General features: G+C 45.5%; 1 protein-coding gene across 6 annotated transcripts in view; it reads left to right on the forward strand.

Moving 5' to 3' along the window:
• The window catches only part of BICRA (BRD4 interacting chromatin remodeling complex associated protein), a 35,480-nt gene continuing 16,558 nt past the window's right edge, over positions 1–18,922 (forward strand). For 5 of the 6 annotated variants that reach the window (XM_069775047.1, XM_069775048.1, XM_069775052.1 and 2 more), the window contains exons 1-2: positions 1–150; positions 10,186–10,261. In XM_069775047.1, the coding sequence (XP_069631148.1) occupies positions 109–150; positions 10,186–10,261 (118 nt within the window). In that variant the 5' untranslated portion in view covers positions 1–108. The remainder of the gene's footprint in view (positions 151–10,185; positions 10,262–18,922) is intronic. The other variant, XM_069775050.1, reaches the window with a different exon arrangement.

Here is an 18,922-nt window from a genome sequence, read left to right on the forward strand (position 1 = left end):
CCCCCGTCGCTCCGGGGGTTCCCGGTCGGTGGGGCGGCGATCAGGCAGCGCGTTGAACCCCTATGTGTCGGTGCCTGGCGGGGTCCTGCCTCCGGAGCCCGTGCGGGGATGTCTGGGAGACCCCGCGCCGACTGCTGCTCAAACATCACGGTGAGTTTCTTACAATGCAGCAATTTCGCTTTAAATCGCTTAACTCCGCTACCTGCGGCGGAGGGCGGGGGGGGGCTCACCCCCTTCCTGGAGCACCGGCCCGGCCGTCTCTTGTAGCCCTTCCCCGCGCCCCGGCCCCGTCGGCCCCCCCCCCCCCCCCCCCCCGGCAGCTTCCCGGTGCGGCGGCTGCGGGTCACGTCTCCGGAATACAATGTACCTCCCCAAAAGGAGACGTCGCCCTCCGCACCTCACCACCACCCCCTACACCTCCACACACACACCCCTGGCCGAAAAGAGGGGGCGCTGGCGGCAGCCCCTCCCTCCGTCCATCGGTCCCCGCTGCCTCCGGGAAGCGCCCTGCTCCTCCCCACCTCCTCCCGGGCGAGGCGGGGGGGGGGGGGGGCTCGGGGAGAGGCCGCCGGTTCGCTCTGCCATGACTCGGTGTTGCTGTCTCGGTTGCAGAGCTGCCGCCGGCCTGGGTGCCCCCCCCTCCCTGCCCACCGCCCCGGTCCACTCCTCCTCCTCTTCCTCCTCCCGGGGAAGAGGCAGGGATGCCTTCGGATGGGTCTGGAAGCGCAGGCAGGGAAGGGAAAACAGAAGGTTTTGGAATGTCAGGATGAAAAACCTCCATCATCACGGTCGCGACCGGTGTGAGAGTGAGCCTGCGGCTCTGCAAGCCCAGACCGCATCCTCCCCGGCTTCCCTCCCAGGAACCCCCAAACTTGCGCTCTGGCCTGCTGCTGCGGAGCAGAGTCCATCCCCTCGGCACCAATTTATCAAGGGGTAAATGCCGTGCAGGGGGATGTTCTGCTGGGAAAAGTCACTACGTGGCTTTTGGTATCAAATGGGTGCCTTATGCCATGTTATACCTCCTAAGTTTTTCCCCAGTGTGTTAAAAATACATTAGCTGAATAAACTACAGTTCGTTGCTCTTCAAATTCTCTTCTAGTTTTCATTTGTCTGCCGCTCGCAGCTGAATTTCGAAATGTATTTACCATTTATATAGTGTTTTGCCTTTGCCTTTCTGCGTGAATGAGTCTGGGCTTGTGGTTTTGGTTTCTGTGGACTCTGTAGTTTTGTTGATATTCACATACAGTGCAGCGGCTCTCCTTTGGGGGTGATTTTTTCCCTCCATTTGTTTTTGGTAATTCCATATATCCTGCCTGCCCTCATTCCTGGTGCCGTTTCAGTCTCTGGATGCCCAGACGTGCTGTTCACTGTCCTAACTTTTTTTGTTTTGCTGAAGAGAAGTAGTTGAACTGATGGAAGGTGTATTTGACCCAAAGGGAAACTGAGGCGTGGGGGGACTTTGAGGTCTGTCTTTCCCCCCACCCCCCAAGTTCACGTGCAGCAGGACTCAATATCGAGCATGGACTCGTCCTGTGTGACAGGCTGTGGCTGAAGTGGTGCTCTCAAATGGTATTTCTGTGGCTGTGGTACCCCTCAGAGCTGCCTGCACTGTGCGGGGTGTGCGAGGGGCACCCCCTCGGTGGTGCCAGGCTCAGGATGGGCGTTTGACATAACGACGTCATTTTTGTGCTGTTTCCTCATCCCCTCGTGTCTGTGTTGACACTTTCTGTTTACATTTGAATGCTAAAATATTTAGCTTTTTTGCTGTCAGTTCTTTGATGTGTAAACTAATTGTGCTGCTCTTTGAATAATAATAATTATTATTATTTATTTCTAGACTGAGAGGACAAGGTAATAGGGGCACCTTTACCTTGACTGTTACCCAACACCGTTTGTTGTTTAACTTCAAAATGATAGGCGAATGATCCCTCTCAAAACGCACTGGCAGCCGGTATTTCACAGTAATGGATGCGACTTGTAAAAATCGACAGATTCTTTATGATCAACACCCCCCCCCACCAGCAGCTGCTGCGCTCTGTCTCTTGAGCTCCTGCTGCTGCCACAGGTTTTAACCCCAACTGATGTGACTGCTGGAACTGGTTGGTGTTGAGTTGCTGTCTCTTGATCCTTGGTTTCTTCCCTCTTTTTTAGAAGGAGTAGCAGGGGGTGAAGAGGGAGAGCAGCATTCTGGCTCCAAAAAGAGGAGAGGACTTGATCTCTCTTGGCCACGCCTTTCGGGGCTGCAGCTCAGGCCCATGTGGCATTTCCATGAATGCTCCTCAGCAGCAACCGAGCTCCTGCCTTTTGCCAAATACTATTTTGCTGCTTCGGTGCTGATCCACCGCCTTGTGCCAGCTGGGAGCTGCAAGTTCACTGCTTTTTTTTTTTTTTTTTTTTTTCCCTTGTGAACAGATTTCTCATAGCAGGCAGCCAGGAACGCTTGGACGAATCGATGCTAAAACATGGTAGCCTTGTGAGTTTATCTGGATCCGAATTAACGTAGCATCCCCTGTCTTAAAGCCAAACATGGTGTTTATTTCAGAGCACTAATATGTGAAATTTTAAGTGATGTGCTTGTCTGATCTCTTCTTGTCCCCTGCACGCACATACGCAGCCTGGCTAGGATCTCCCAAGTAAGAGTAAGGAGGCTGAAAGTAAAGTCTTCTGTAAGTGTATACATTTTTTTACAGAGCTGGATCTTTTCCCTAGAAAATGCAATTTGTACAGATTCACACTTCTGTCTTCCAAAATATTCAGCAATTTAGATATTGGGGGAGAAATGCAGTGACCTGAAAGCGCATGATAACTGTTTTCCTCTTTCTCTCCAACAATATATTTGACCAAGTCCTTTCTTCCCGTTATTTTAATAAAAACCAGAGGGGAAATCATCTCCAGGGTCCATCGATCTTGAGGGTCCATCATGTGCGAAAGGAATACTTTGCACCAGAAAACGTTTTGGTGACAAATAAACATCCTCCATGCCTGCGAGCTGATGCCTCACTCCTGCGATGTCACCTTCGCCCCGAGACTCCTCGGCTTTTACTGGGAATCTCTGCGGATGAAAAGGATTCGCTTCTGCACCTCACATTGCAGGGGAAACCCTAAATAATACCGAATCCTGCAGGGATTTAGTCCTTAAATACCTCATGAAGTCTTTTTTGAGTAGAAAGAGACTATTTCTGTAGGTGGGGGGGGGGGGCATAGAGAGAGTGACAATGTTTTACAGGGGCTTTATGCAGGTTGTCATGTGTAATGTGTTTCCCGTTGTGTGGATGAGGCTGGACTTTCAGAGCACTTTCCTTTTTTTTTTTTTTTTTTTTTTCCCAAGGAAAAAAAACTTGAGGGGAATGGTTTGTGACTTGGTGTTTCTTTCTACTTAGTTTTTCACGATGTGAGAGACTTAATGCTAAATTTAAGTCTCTATAGGAAAGAGAAACATTCAAAATACAGCCTAAAAGTCGTCACATTAGCAGAGTAGGATTTTTCTCAGTAGTAGCTAAATTTCATCCTGTAGTAGAGTGGAATTTTTGGTTTAAGAAACGGGCAGATTGCCATCACAGGCATGAGCCGCTCTGTTATTGCACTCTGACTTTTTACAGGTATTTTGGTGTGGAACTTGATATTTCTGTATGAACTGGTGAGCTTTGAGCATGTGCTCTTCCGCTGTCTTTTTATTTTTATGTTTTATCACCCTTTTTCTGCTATCTCATCAGAATGGATATATTAATGTCAAAACACACAGCTTTAAAATACGGCTGTTGGCCTGTGAGTGGCTTCGTATTTGGTCTCGGTCCTGTTTCACTTGCCTTTTCCCTCTGATCATAATTTGGTTACTAAAACAGCGCGGCTGGAAACTCGTCCCTTAATTCCCAGGGGCTTCAGGGAGATGAGCTGTGAGACCATGGCCAGCTAATAGTTGAGTTTACCGGGACTTCTTGATTAACGGCCCTGTAATGCTAAAAGTTAGCATAGGCTAAGAATAAATGCTGCATCCATCCTCCGCAGGGTTAGAAATGGTTCCAAACCTGCTAACGGAGTTTGAGGCGCAGAGGAGAGGGGAGGTTTCAGATGTTTTCTGCCAGAATTCACCAGGAAAATAGCGACATGTGCCAAAAATCTCCGGTGTGAACAGGGCTTGAGCTGTCCCCATGTTGGTAATCTTATTGGTGGTATCAGCAGAGCAAGTGATTGCTATGGAGACTGAGCTATCGTTTAATCTCTTGAGGTGGTCCTTCCAGCCCAGGCCTGTTGGCAAAGCCGAGCGGGGAAAGCTTTTGTTCTTCTTGCCCATTCCATACCTGTTCCATAAATAAACGGAGGGCTGTGGCATCCAGAGCTGTCAGACGAGCACCTCTCGCCCATCCTGGCATAAGCAGACTCCAAAGGTGACTCCTTCACGTTTCCCCTTTTCCCCCCAGCGTCATCTTTCTTTTGCAGAGAGTTCGTTTTCTCGAGTAATTGGGGAATTACGTTTCTGTTCTGATACAGAGCCTGAGGAGTGTTTTTGTAAATTGGCTACAGGTGAGACTGCACCTTTCCCTATTCTACAATAAAAGAAATGACTCCAGGAGCAAATCTTCCCTTTGCTTGTTTGTGTGTGACTCACACTGCCCGTGTTTGTTAGAAGTTAGTTTGGGCCACAAAAAGCCCCTCTTCGGAGCTGCTGCCATGGTATCGAGGCAAATGCATCAGCCCTTGCTTGGCTCTCTTTTAGCGTCTGCAGGCTGTCTGTGTGGAAGCGTTATTTCTTTGCCTTTTCTTGAGTAATACTCGATGTCTTTACCATTTCTTGAGGAATATTTGATGTCGGCTGCAGGTTATCTGCAATCAGCCTCGTCTCTAACTTGTGGCCATGGAGCTTGCACCCTTTCAGTATTCCCTGTAGGAGCTTTTTATGGGGGGAGGGAACTGTGGAGCAGGCAGTAGATGATGAGGCCTGTCTCGTCAAGGCACTAATGAACTAGACAGAAGTACGGGTAGCTTGGCTCCTGATGCCAAGCCAGGCTCACCTGTCTTTAAATACCACTGATAGAAGAAAAGGTTACTTGAGACAGTGTGTGTAGCATCCCGCATCACAGCGTACGCTCCCGTGCTTGCTCTTAACCCAGGTAAGAGCTTCACTTCCCACCTATGGGGACTTGGCTGTCTGCCTTGCCTCCTGGCCCAGACGCCCGGCCCATGTGCAGAAACCATTGCTGTCTAGATCGTACCGGCACCCCAGCAAACCCCAAAATACTCCTCTGGTTTTATCCTGTTAATAAAGAAGCAGAAACCGTGACCCAAAATTTCTTAATCATGCTTGGGTTTTATACGTAGTGTGGAGTTGGGACGCAGTTTGGGTCTCAGTTATGGTACAGATTTGTCTTGAATATTGCTATTTGAGAGCTGAAATATTTAAAAATCCTCAAATGGGGAGTTAAAGCCACGGTTGTGCCAGAGCAATTGCACGCTCCTGGAGCTGGTGGTGGTGTGTTCGTGCGAGCAGGAGCCTTGTCTTCCTCTGTCGGAGCCCTTTTATCCTCCTGACCAGCGGTGGCTGGGCAAGGACTTGCCAAAGCTTGAAAAATTCAGTTACCTGTTTCCTGTAGGCCTGAGCTTATTAGGACAAAAGATAACTTTGCCATTCCTCGTGCTCCCCACGGCTGCGCTCCCTGTGCAGTATAAAAACCGGAGCTTAATAACAGTATGGTGACTGGCTCCAGGTAAATACGAAATGACAAGGGCTGCCTCTGTTCAGGGCAGCTTTGTCCCCCTGTGAACTTCCTAACATTTTTCCTTTGAGCCCTGGTTCCTCTGCCTGCTCCCCCCCTGCCCTGCCAGCCCTTGCTCCTTGCCTTCTCTGGCAGCAAATTGACCTGATTTTTGTCGTTTTCATTGCTGTCTGGAGAGAACTGAAAATCAGCAAGACTCTCCTGTGGCTAATGGGAGCAGCCACGGAGGCTGTAGTATGGGCTGGCTGCAGGCAGAGGGCGAAAAATACTTTAGTTTACACTCAGTGCGTGTTTGAAAGTTGTTTCTGCTACCATAAGTAGTTGAAACGTTCATTGTGGTTTTGACAAAAAGGTCATAGATCTGCACGTGATGATGCATTCACCTGCATAAAGCTTTTTTCGCTCGTTTTGGACAACGATTTTTCAGGCATTTTCTGAAGAGAACACTATGCTGTTGTTGGAGAACTTAAGTGTCAATGATTCGTGTGGGGTTTTTTATCAGTTGTCATTAAAAGTGGTTGCCACTGAAGGCTTTTCAGCCAGCCTCTGGGGAGATACTACGGGTTCAGACCTGTTTCCTGATAGGACTGCGTGTAATTGAGTGTATTTCTTCTTTTTCTCTTCTTTCTTTCTGAAATTTGCTCCCCCTAAAAAGAACCAGCACCCCACTATCATATTAATTGGCCTGGTTTTGTGCATCTGCTGTTGGAGGCATGGGACTCATAAATCTGTGTTGCGGAAGAGGCCTTCCCTCTAGGACGGAGCTGCCTGCAGCCGTGGGGAGGACCTGCCTTCGTGTCTGATTTACCTCTTCTGTGGACCGAGGTCACGTGTCTGTGAGGGCTGTCACGCCTTTCCCTAGCAGAAAAATACCTTTACGATATGCTGGACAACAAAACGATGAGCGATATCTGTAAGTTTGAACCAAAAAGCAGGCCAAAACAACCTGCGACGGCTGATTGTTGTCTAGGTAAATTGGGAGCGGTGTTTCCAGACCGGGAACAGCGTTTCTCCTCTGCACAGCAAGTGTTTGCCGAGCTCCTTCCCCGCATTCTCTTCTCCCCTCTCCAGCCCCGGAAAGTTTCCCTCTCCTTCCCTGAAAAGCGAGCACTTTGCCTCCCGTTGTATTCCTCCTCCTCCCGCTGTGGTCGAGAGAATGCGAGTCTGGAAATGATTTTGAGCAAAAAGCTCTAAGTAAATCCTGCGCTGTGCAGGGGGAGGGGAGGGCAGGCAGGTGGCCTGGGACAGCGCGAGTTCCCGCTGCAGCAAGGAAAACGGTTCCCTGACCTGGAAATGGGATATTTTCCATCAATGCCTTGGGATGGGACAGCGCTGGGGAGCGTCCTCGGCACAGTGTTGTCTCATCCCTCCTGCCTGTGCGATGGGAAGGGTTGTCCCGTGTGTGAAAACAGGTCGATGATGAATGAGTTACAGTGATGCGAGATAAGAGGAGAATTCACTTCGCTGGATTTAATTGTTTTTGGAGTAATAGTTAACCTAGAAACTGTACGCAAATGTTTTTACTTTGTTTTTAACGGTGCTCCCATAGGAAGAAATGTCCAATGCTGTTCTCAAGCAGCCCTCGCCTGCAGCTGTCGTCTGTTTGCGACTCAAGGGAGGCCAACAGCCAAAATCTGGGTTTTCCTCCTCTTTCTACCGCTCCCTGGGCAGTCTCAGTGGGGAAGTGGGGAGTCTCGTGCTCTCAGATTCTCTACCTATAAAAATGGAACTGGTGATAAAACGCTTTAAGCTTCGGGTGTGCAATTAGGAATCGGCTTTCTGTTGTTGAGAATAATTTCCCAGGGAAGGAGGATGTAAGTGCAAAATCGCTTGTTTACGAGTCTCTTGCTTTCACCGCTCAAGAGCGTCTACTAAAAGAGTTAGAAAATCATTTTCCTTCCACATGTAATCTTTGTAGCTTAAAAAAAAGAAGAAATCCCTGAAGGAAGGTGTGTGGACTTTGGTTCCTGCAGGAGTTGGGGCAGGGGTCGTCCAGCTGTTTGTGTCTTGTCCCTGCAGGATGGAAAAGCAGGCGTGATGCTCCTGCTACACCCACCCGAAGGGCTGGAAATGAAACAGAAGCTTCTTGAACCTCAGTAGCTTGCTGCTGTGATTTGTTCGTCTTACCCGTGAGAAATAAGAAATGCAAAGTGCCCTGAAACTGCTTGGAGCATTTAAAGGTCGGGCTGATGCATGGTTCTTAACATCTGTGTTGGTACAGCACTGAATGCTGAAAGAAATACAGAGTGTGGTATTTATCTGGATATTTGAAAGCTAATCATAATGGAGACATCCTGAGGAGCATACAGGATGGGATTCTACGGTGCAGCAGGAGACAAGTGTCTCCGGAGTTTCTTACGAGAATACTTAATGTAAAAAATGTAACCTCCGTCACCTCAAATTTGTCTTGTTTACTCGAGATTCGTGGGATTGGAACTCCTGGAGTCTGTTCAAAAATGTGATAGTCACCCCTTATGTAATAAAAGATGGGGTTTTTTTCTGTCTATTTTCAGTGAAGCCTAAGGAAATTGGGCACTCCAATTTCAGGGGAAGTTGGAAACCTAAATTCCTTGTGGCTGGAATGTTAAAAGTGCTGTAATCTCTAAAATGGGTATAATATTACCAGTGTACTTCACAGCACGGGAGGAATTTGAGTTTAAGTCACGGCAAAATGCTGCAGGCTCTTTAATGCTTTATGTTTCAGTAGTATTTTGTCACAGAGAGCAGTTGCTTTTTAAATTTTTTGCTAACTTCTAGATTATAGGAAAATGATGACAGGCAAAACCAATTATGACTTGTTTATTATACTCCTGGGTTTATATTTCCAGATAGTCAGCTGGAATATAATGTTTATAAATCAGTGCATCCGAAAACTTACAATTTAACTATCAGCTGCCATGGCTGATAATAGAACCACTAAAATCATCAGCACAATTATTCAGACTAAGAATCAATTTCTAGAATATGCAAACTGGGGTTTTTTTGTTACAGCAGCAGCAGAAAACATTACTGTGAGCTACGGCCAGAGCGTGTGTGAATTGAGCTATATGGGGAGCTAATTTATGCACCCCTCTTTTGAGAACTACTTACTCCTATTTAGGGCAGCATACGTTAACCGAGGACAAATTAGGCCAAGTAATTTTAGAAGATATACACAGACTTGGTCCATTTCTGGGAAATTCTAAATCTCCTTCTCTGTCCTCTAGGTCTTGTGCAATTAGATGCTCAATACGTTTAAACTCTCTCACTGCACTGCAAGAGCTGCTGCTTTTCCTTAAGTGTAGCAAATTTTAGTGCAGGGAATTCCTATCTTAACCCTTTAATTGAAAATAAGCGCATTTCCAATCCTCTTATTTCCAGTTTTCCCTGACGGGAAAGTTCAAGTTTTCCTTGGAAGAGACAGGCCTGCAAATGTCTTAAAACAGCACAGGTTGCTTTTGATGTCATCTGAAACAGTGACACGTACAACGGAGGCTTATCGGGCATAATTTGAAAAGAAATGTTGCCATAGAAAACCAGCAAGGATGGCAATCTGGTAAATGAGTAGAAAACGTAAAACCCCTCAGCTCTGAGCTGCAAGGGTTGCTTTCCCCTATGACAATGATGATGTGTCACTAATACTACATATATTAAGAATGCTGAAACACGGGGAAGATCAATTGCTTTTGCTCACCAGGTCTTTTCTCATTTACAAACATGTCGTAATCAGCAGCAGGTCTGATAGGTGCATCCTGTCACCTTTCAGAAAGCGGTCAGAGATGTTCGTATTTGGATACACGCAAAGCTCGTTTATCGCTTTCAATTTTCAGTAAACTGAGTTGGTGGTGGGTGCCTGGTGTAGGATCCCATTCGGTGTTGAAGAATGGCAACTGATCTATTCCTGGTCTCTTCTTGCTGTGTGTTTCAACACTTCCGAGCAAAATGACGCTTTTCCCGGCTTATTTTCCATTATTAATTGAAAGAAAATGTTTAAATGCATCTTGCCTGGTTTGGTGGTGTGCCGGTGCTGCGGAGAGCTGCAGTGCGGGTGTTCGGAGGAGGGAGGTTTGCCTTCTTTAAGGGGATCAGTTCTGCATCCCACCAGCCTTGTGTCCGTGACGGCATGCTGCATCCTCGGCATCGGCACTCGCAGCCTAAATAATTTACTCGCACCTCTTACGAGCAGAGATTAACATCAAGGGGAAATAATGTCCTATTGTGCAATCTCGGCTTTGAGGGGTTTAAGGAATTCCAGAATCCAGGAATGCTCAATTTCAGGTGTTGGTTTTGAGCATGGATAATCAACAGTGGCACTCGAGTGCCTGGATTTCTGGTTCCTGGTCGAATTCCGTCTTGTCTTCTAGAACTTGCTTCTTAACACTTAAAATTGACCCATTGCTGTTAAAAGCCCCACATTGACGCTTTTTGGGGTTGTTTTTTGTTAGGTTATTGGGGTGGTTGGTGTAATAGTCCTTCTCTATTTTTTCCTTTACAGTATGACTGCGTAAAGCAAATATGTTGTGTATCTCATCTCTTATCCATAATTGGCACAGAGTTGCTAAAAACAAGAGGTTAGTAAAACACGAGCGCTCTTTTCCTGTCCTGTCTCGTAGCGGGGTCCCTACGAGGTCGTAGCCACGTAGTGGTAAGGCTAATGAGGTTTATTTGTAAGAGGAGTAGTAGGATGGGATGGAAAAACGGAGGGAAGACCAGGGCTGCTCCCAGGTAGGTTTGAAGCCTTTTAATATTTTTGCTAAGGAATAGCAGTAATAAAAATCTCAACCAGGAGTGATGTGCTCCAAGCAGTGGATTTTGTTTATATTGTAGGTCAAAATGGTGTTTTAATTACATCTTGCGTGGCTCTGGATACTGTATGGAGCCCTAATTACGATGATTGTGCTAGGGTAGAAGTTGGACCTTGTTCACTATTTCCCTTATTACTTCAAGCTGTCCATTAGGCATCATCTCCAAAGCTATTCCAAACAGTTTTTACTACTTGAGGGGACTTCCATGTATAACCTTATCCTCTAACACGGTGACCGTTGTCTTATAATTATAGTCAGAGAAGGATTTAGGGAATTGACTGGATCGAGTCAGTGGCAGAGGTGTACTAAAGGGTGAAAACAAAATGCACTGGGTTAAGAAATCAATGGGAGAGTGGCAAAATGTGGGAATGCCAATTTGAAGTTTATCTGTTAAAAATAGACATTTGTCGTTGGTATGTTTGGAATCTGGGCTGTTTCCTTTTTTAAGTTTCAGCTAGGGGAAAAAAAAAACCACCAACATGTAACTGTTTATATTTCAAATATTTATTAGTAACATGAAAATAAAACATACATGTTGTAGTTTCTGGTTTGGGGGTTGGTTTGCTTAGAAACATGAGCACCGGATGGATTTCTAGAGGAATCCTTTCCTTAAATCCTGTTGGTAGCAGACAGTGTGGTGAAAGCAGCTGGGAGAGGACATGACATTCCTGCAGGTCCTCTGGCAGAGCATGCATTGAAATGGAGATTTCCTTGATTCCCTGGCAGGATTATTGCAGACTCTGCAAATCCCTCAATGCAGGCCCTATGGGGAAATCATAATTTCCAGCTTTCTTCCCCAGAAGATGCTTTTGTTGTTGCGAGGTTTGCCCTTCTCACCCACCCGGGGCACCTTCTTTTTTGCATAATAGGTAAATCTGCTGGGATGCCGGAAAAAGAGGATGATACCGGCGAAATCGGGGCCGTTTCCTTTTTCATACACGTGCTTGTAATTCCTGTTGTTGCTAATACAATTTATCAATGCACCTTGAGCTGTCAAAAAATGGGTATTTTAGGGTTGGGGGTTTTTTCCCCTTCTGGAGTATAAGCTGCATGTCCTCAAACCTGGAAAAAGTCCAATTAATGGTGATGTAAAGATAAACGGGTTTCCATCGGGAGAGGCCCCCATGACAGCAACCAAGCCCATCTTAGAACCTCTTACGGTGTCTGAAAGTGCAGCAGCTGTGTGTTACTGATTTAATTTTGGTTTCGTGTTTTACCTTCAACTCTGGAGTTTATCCTGATATAAATTAAAATATCTCTGTTTCGGTAAAGTCCTGAGCTTATCATCCTTCAGCAAGAGGAACTGTTAAAATTGATGGTGATTATTGTAGAGATTTTCCAAGGGTCACGGGGATGATTTGGCCATTGAAGCTGGAGACAAACAAAACCTTAACAAAACAACCAATTCTGGGAATGAGAAACTTCAGTGGGCTCTCTTAGTTTTAGCAAGTTATTTTCCCAGTTGCTTTCTTTTGCTGCTCTCTCAGGAGGTTGGTGATAAATTAACTATTGATGCTGTGAAAGAGAGTGCTGAGGAAATATTTGGTACTTCCCTTGCTGCCTTTGTTTCATGTAAATTCGCTTGCAAGTGGTTTTGGATATCCTCTGCTGGCTCTTCCCTGATCCTTTTTCAGTTTGGTTTTCCTCACTCAAAAAACCCTCATGTTTTAAAGCGTTGCTGATGTTCTTAGCAGTCCCTGGTCTTCAGCAGCTTCTTGCATGTTTTTATCAATGACCTTGGTAAGAGGAAGCCTGAGAAAATTGAAGGAATAAAAGTAAATGTTAATAAAACCTAAAAACCAAAAATAAAACATTTAATTGGTGTTGGGGGTATAAACTTTGTGCGCTAGGTGTAATTTGATCTTACTCTGCGGTAAGAGCACGAAATGTGGAGAGAATAAAAGGGATTCCATCTGGAAGGAAAAAGTGTTTGCTCAATATGAGTAAAACTTTCCAAAGTGATCATGCGACTTAAGTAGCTTCTGAAAATTCTATTTCTCAGAACAGCCGGATCCCCTTGAAAGTCATTTTTAAGGCTTCTAAGTCATCTATGTGTATTTTAGAATTGTATTTGCTTTGTCTTAAGAGTATGGGCGGGGGGGAAACACACAGCAAGGTGACTACATGTTAGCAGAGTATTTAGGGACGAGGCTGCCCCTGTGAGTAACTAATAAAAGCTCGGGCGCTGCTTGTTGAAGGGCTGAGAGATGTGGCCGGTGTCAGGGATAGAGGGAGTGTTTCTTGTTCGCCACCAAGGGACATCTGGGGCTGCTTTTTCAGCTGGACTCTCTTTCCGCAGTTGCGTAGTAATCCCTGAGCAGAAGCAGTAGAAAATGATGACTTGTAAAATAGCACTTTGATGTCTCGCCTCTCTTTGCCATCAGCAGGCACTCTCTCCAGCACCACTGTGTTGTGAGCAGCGAGCGCTGGCTGCCTGATGAGCTGAGGATGTCCCTGGGTAACCATACCAAGATACCTCTGTTTCCCATCATCCTGGGGCGCTTCACACTGCGATTCGTTTGCAAGGTCGTTAATGGCTGTGTAAATGAGACGTAAATACTACCACTTCATACATTTGGTTTAATAAGGGTTAGACCTCGCCCTGGTGTAGAAGACTGCACAGAGTTTAAGATGTCGGAGGATTTTTTTTTTTTTTTTTTTTTGTGTGCTTCCTTACTCATTTTCTGGTTCCACATATCCCTTGTGCTTCCTGGTCCTCTTTCCCCGTAAGCCAAGTGACATTGGCCTTGTGGGAAAGGAAACGAACTTCACAAGAGAACTTAAGTTTAGAAAGCTGGAGGAGAAACGCTCTGCCTTGTTAGACGTGGAGCTTCAGCAAAGCTTGTAGAAACCAAATTTCACAAAAATGTTTCCATGTTTTACCTTGTCTGTCTTTAAATGATGACTTATTTCTGTTATCTTCTGAACACTTTCAAGACCTTTTCTTTCCCCAGAACAAAATGGGCTACAAAATACAACAGCTTTTGCAGAACAGAGGTTCATGCGTGTGTCCATACCTCTTGGTGCCTCAGCGTCGTTCTGGGTGCCGATAGCACGTGAGCAGCATTGTGCTTGGCCAGGGAAATCTCCCTTTCCAGCTTCCTCCTGCAACAGCTGGGCTCGTCATAATAAGTATTAATTTAACCAAAAATGGCCGGTTTGCTCAGGCATCCTGACTACAGCAAAACTTGATGCATTCTGTGCAGAGATTTGCTATATCTTTGTTAAAACCACAAAAAAAATATTTTCATTGACGTTGATACAAATGGTGTTTTAAAGGTCGTAGTTACTGTTAGAGGGAACTACGGGTACATCACACGAAGCTGCTTTGTGCTTGAGATTTTCGATACCTGTTGCCATGATATTGCAGGTGTCAGTAAACTTGGAGTATTTATTGTCTTGAAGCAGAGATGAAACACAGTGAAGCTGAATTCTCCAGATGCAAAAGCATTTTTGCTTTCACATCGAGGACAGCACATCAGGTGTTGTGCCCTTTTAAATACCTAATGTTTTTGAAGCGAAGGGGCAGAATTGTGGATGTGGCCGGACTGGAGATGCTGGATCTGGCCCCTCCGGAGGATGTTCTGCAGTCTTGGTCAAGCCAGCAGGTTGGCCCAGGCCAGCTAGGATTGCTTTGTATCAAGCTTTTTTTTTTTTTTGAAGCGTCTTTCAGCTACTGGTGAGCCTGTAAAGGAAGAAGAAGGGAAAAGCCTTTCTGCTAGATAGTCTGTTAATTTTTGGCTCAGAAAGCAAGGAGGAAAACGAGTTTCCAATTATTTTTGTCAACCGTTTTCAACCACAGCTCTGAAACTGTTTAAACAAAGTGATGCCGGGCTCTGAGTTGAAACAATCTTGTCTGGGTGCTGCTGGAGCGGAGAGGCGGCTGGGCCAGTGGGTTTAATTATCATCTTATTTAGGATGGTTTCTTAACGATGTGGCCAAGCTGCGAGTCAATCACTTACGTGTCCTTGTTGGTTCTTTCATGATTTGTAGATCGATGGGGTTAGCTGTTATGTGTGTTTACATTTGCAATGCCATTTATATCTACTTCTAAAAACTGCTGCTGCTCGTTAGTAGGATGAGACCTTTTTTCACCCTAATACCATGAACTGAATTGCTCCTGGGCTCGGAAGCCTGTTTTCCCTGAGTCTTGTAAAGGTAATTTGTGGCTTGAAGCTGATGGCAGCTCCGTTTTGGTGCCAGCCCTGGTGATTTGCCTGTGCTGGGGCAGGTCTGAGGCTGGCAGCCAGCAGCCTCATTCAGCTCCTTGTCTTTGGGTGGTCTGGGGTGTTCTCAGCTTTCCAGAGAGTTATCTCAAACGTTCCTGGTGTAATACAAAATATATTCTAATCATTATCTCTAATTACAAAGGGAAGCTAAATCACAGAGGAATAACGATCGTAGTGTCTTAAATATGATAAAACAAAGAATAATTAACAATTAAGGAGCGGGCTGCAGATAGGACTCCAAAGGGCCTGTATTTCTGTTATCATGTTCAGTTCTTGCCCTGTCGCTGCCAGCTGTTGCCTCCCTTGGGCGCAGGGCAGTGTCGGTGAAACTGTGCCGGCGATCCTTCTGCTCCATACCTCTGCAGAGTTCCTCTCACCATTCAGGAACGAGCTGTCCCAGCTTGTCCTTTGGCAGATGGGACAGGCGTGGAGATTCGGGGGTACGGTCAGGACAAGGCTCGTCAGACCAAAAGTGAAACCTGGCTCTGCAGTCTCTCCTCTGTGGTGAGGGAAGTGACCCCAGGGCTGCAAGGCAAGGCCGGGCAGTTCTTACCACCAAACACCAAAAGTTTGGGCATGTACGAGGAGGAAATTGTGCTTTAAGAGTTGACAAAGCTTCTTTTCTTTCCTGTTTGCAAACAGTGGGCTGGAAATACTAAACCCTGTTCCCTTTTCTGGTGACCCTGCTCCACAGGTCCTGCCTGGTCTGTGCTGTCATCTTTCCTGGGTTTGGCAGGAGGGTTTACTTTTCCTGATGAGACCCCACCAGGATAATCCCTGGAATTAGGCTTGTGGCTTGCCTCTGCTGTGGGAGAAGGAAAACTACTTGTAATCTCTTCAAAGTGTGTTTTCTGTCTCCTTTTCAAGAGCTTACTGGGATGTAAAGTTTGGTGTTTTCCTTCCTGTTACATTCATGCTGGCAAAAGGCTTTTCCTTACATCACACTACCGTTTCCAGCTTCACAAGCATGTGGCGTGTGTGCGAGATCTAAAAATAGGCTGACATTGAGTGTTATCGTGTCATAAAATCAAGTCAGAACTACTGTTGGCACGAAGCATCCCCTGTGTGGAGCAGAGCAAGGATCTGCAGAAGACGTTGCGGCGTCTGATGTTGTTGCCATCAGTTCGGCACGCAGAGCACAGCTGTTACTGAAACACTTAAACATAGCTTTTGCCAAAAATATGTTGTTCTGTGTTCTCATAAACAAAATGGGGAAAAACACCATCCAGCATGAAAGCAAAATGGGGCTGTAAAACATCTTTGTGCGTTAGAAAGTTTCCTTGTTGCCTTTTGCTGTGTTTTTAACTTTTTGGCAGGCGTTGTACTGTGAAGAGCAGCGCTTTCTGGCTGCTTTTTTTCCCCCTACGTATTTAGTTAATTTCTGGGACAACGTAATTTTTAATGTTGAAGATTAAAATGAATGTGGGATGATAATGCTGAAGGCAATTTTTTCCCTGTCATTTTACAGCACTTTACGAGGCTCTTGTAAATGGAAAGAAAAATGCTTCGCCGAAGGTGACTTGTCAGATTTAGTGAAAGTGCCATGTGTTTTACCAGCTCCCTCTTTTAATTATTTATAAAGTGCGAGTAAGCACAGTTGTAACCACGTACGTGCACGTAATATCCTAAATCTTCCAGGGGTGATACCAGAAACGTTTGATTGTGGTGTCAAGACAGGATCAAATGCTTAAAATAACTTTGGGGGATGAGAATCGCAGCAGGGTTTGCTTGAAACACCCTGTCAGGTTGGCGGTTCCCTGGGTTTGAAAGAGGAGTGCGTCTCTGAAAATACTTGGAACATCTATTGCCACTTTCAGATTAATTAATCAGCACTGTAGTATTCTAATACGTATGGATATGCCTTTAATGGCATTAAAGAAATGAGCTTATTTAAGGTGGTTTGTCCAAGGATGTTCGCCTGCAGATCCTGCTGCATTTCCAAAGTGCTGCAGTTGTGATTTTGATTTTACAGAGGAGGAAAGAACTGAAAGCACATGAACGTTAAGTGCTGGGCAAGGTCAGTAGTGGGAATAGAGCCAGTGCTTTGGAGTTCTTCCCTCGTGACCCGTTTGCTGAATCACATTGTCTCTTTGTCCTACAACCAAATACTCTAAATATATCCACTGTGGATGGTGCTCTTGGTTGTGGAAATCAACTTTCTGCCTTGACAGTAGTGTTACGAGAGTGACTTGGACATGAAATAATGTTAGTAAGTGCTTACATTGACTTTTTTAAAAGAATTTTAGGTGCCCGAACTTCTCTCAGCTTGCAGGTTTTCAGCTGTGCAATACTCCTTGCAGAACGGTGCAAGGATTGAAGTTTGAAAGTGTTTTGAAGACTTAAAGTCCTCTGCAGAGTGTGTGGGCTGGTCACTGCCAGGGAAAGTGGCGTTGTGTGTGTTGGTGAAATCATTTGTTTCTTAAGTGGAGTATGGCAAAAACAACAAGGAGAAAAATAAATTCTAGAAGTTTGGGAGGGGGAAGAAAACAAACCAAGAAAATGTGCATTTTTATAATAAAAGCAATTTCATCCAGCTCTTCTGAAGTGAAGTAACAACAGAGGGGGTTTTGCATTTTCAAGGTGTAAAACCTGGCTCTTTACAAATAAGATTATGCAAAGCTTGCTGTGCATACATAGCAAATGGAATTGACTGGAACGCTTGCTGGCTTCTTGTACTTTGCGCTTCAAAGTGCTGTGCTCCATCTAAGCTTCAGAGCTCTCTCTAAAGGATGGTTCCTCCAGCTTCAGTTTGCAGCTCGAATATTGCATGAGGTTGAGGGTTGGGAGCCTTTCCTTCCACCGGCAGTCTGTGTCAGTGTCATATGTAACTTCCCAGTTAAAGAATAATTCAAACTAATCGTCAGGATGTTGAGGACACCCATTTTTGTTTTTTTTCATTGGAGAGCCTCAAATATGATTTCCCGGGTACAGAGTTACATTAACACTTGTGAAATGCTCCCGTTTCCCAGTGATTTCATATCTCTGCTCACGCTTTTCAAAGGGGGAGACCACATCATCTCCTATCACACCTGTGAGGTTAAGAACACTTTTCCTCTGCTTTGCATCTCAAAAGAGTTTTAAATACTTGTATAGTCTTAAAACTCTTGTGATATAGGTAAGTGTATTTTTGGAGGTAGAAATAAATGAAAAATAATGTATACCGAGTGCATGAGCTGGAGGGAGGACGCCGTCCTCCCTGCAGTAAAGCTGCTGGAAGAGGGATGCTTGCAGGAGGTTGAGGTAGTTGGTATTTTGAATGAAACTAACCCATGGATGCTACTTTGTGGGTTAAAAAGGGGTGAAAATGGGCCGTCTCGGGTCACTGATTAATCACCCGTTTGGTGTTATTGGCATATTTTGGTTTTGTTCTACCCCAACAACAGTGAGGATGCACCAGATCCAGCAGCAAAACGAATCCTTTAGCAAATCCGTTATTTCTCTACTTTTTGTTTTACTTCAAATGCGTTTTATCAGCTGACATAATAACTTCCCTGCTGTGCCTTCCCCTGCCCTGTGGTGGTGATGCCGCTTGCGGTTCATGATGTCACTCATTCCTCATCTATAGCAACAGAATGTTGTCCTCAAACGCAGCCGGGGTGATGCTTGCTGTCAGCTCCTCCCTAGTGCCCTTTGCTTGACGTGTATGGATAAAAGTAAGCAGGTTTATTGCGTATATTTAAGGAATATTATATATTTATATCTGCGGTGAGAATTCAGACCACTGGGGGTTTCGTTTGCTTTTGAATACAGCTTTTTAGTTAATATTTTTAAGATTCAGGCCCCGGCTCTCCTTCCTGCCCATTAACTAGCGACAAAGGACCTGACCTGACTCATCACCGCACTACTTCATAACTGTGAAGATAGAATGTTCCTGGTCTAATTTAATAGCGTCTTGCCCTTGCTCCGCCTGACTGTAATTCCTGGACACCCATCGAGTGTATTCAGGGTCAGGATCCGCTCTTCTTGTACAGCAGCCATGCTGGGTGCCCCTGCATCATCGCTTTAAAAAGCAGCTTTAATTTCCTCCTCCCAAGCCAGCAAGCTGTCTGTAATCAATATCGCCAAGTGACAAGGCAGAAATCCAGATAGCAGCAAAGCATCTCTTAATTCACAAATCCCCCCAAGCCTCTGTTACAGGAGGGCTGTAGCAGAAAGCCAAAGATGGGGGGGAAAGCTTTATAAACATCATCATTTTTTG

The sequence above is a fragment of the Haliaeetus albicilla genome, chromosome W (genome assembly GCF_947461875.1).
Source record: "Haliaeetus albicilla chromosome W, bHalAlb1.1, whole genome shotgun sequence".
NCBI lineage: Eukaryota > Metazoa > Chordata > Aves > Accipitriformes > Accipitridae > Haliaeetus > Haliaeetus albicilla.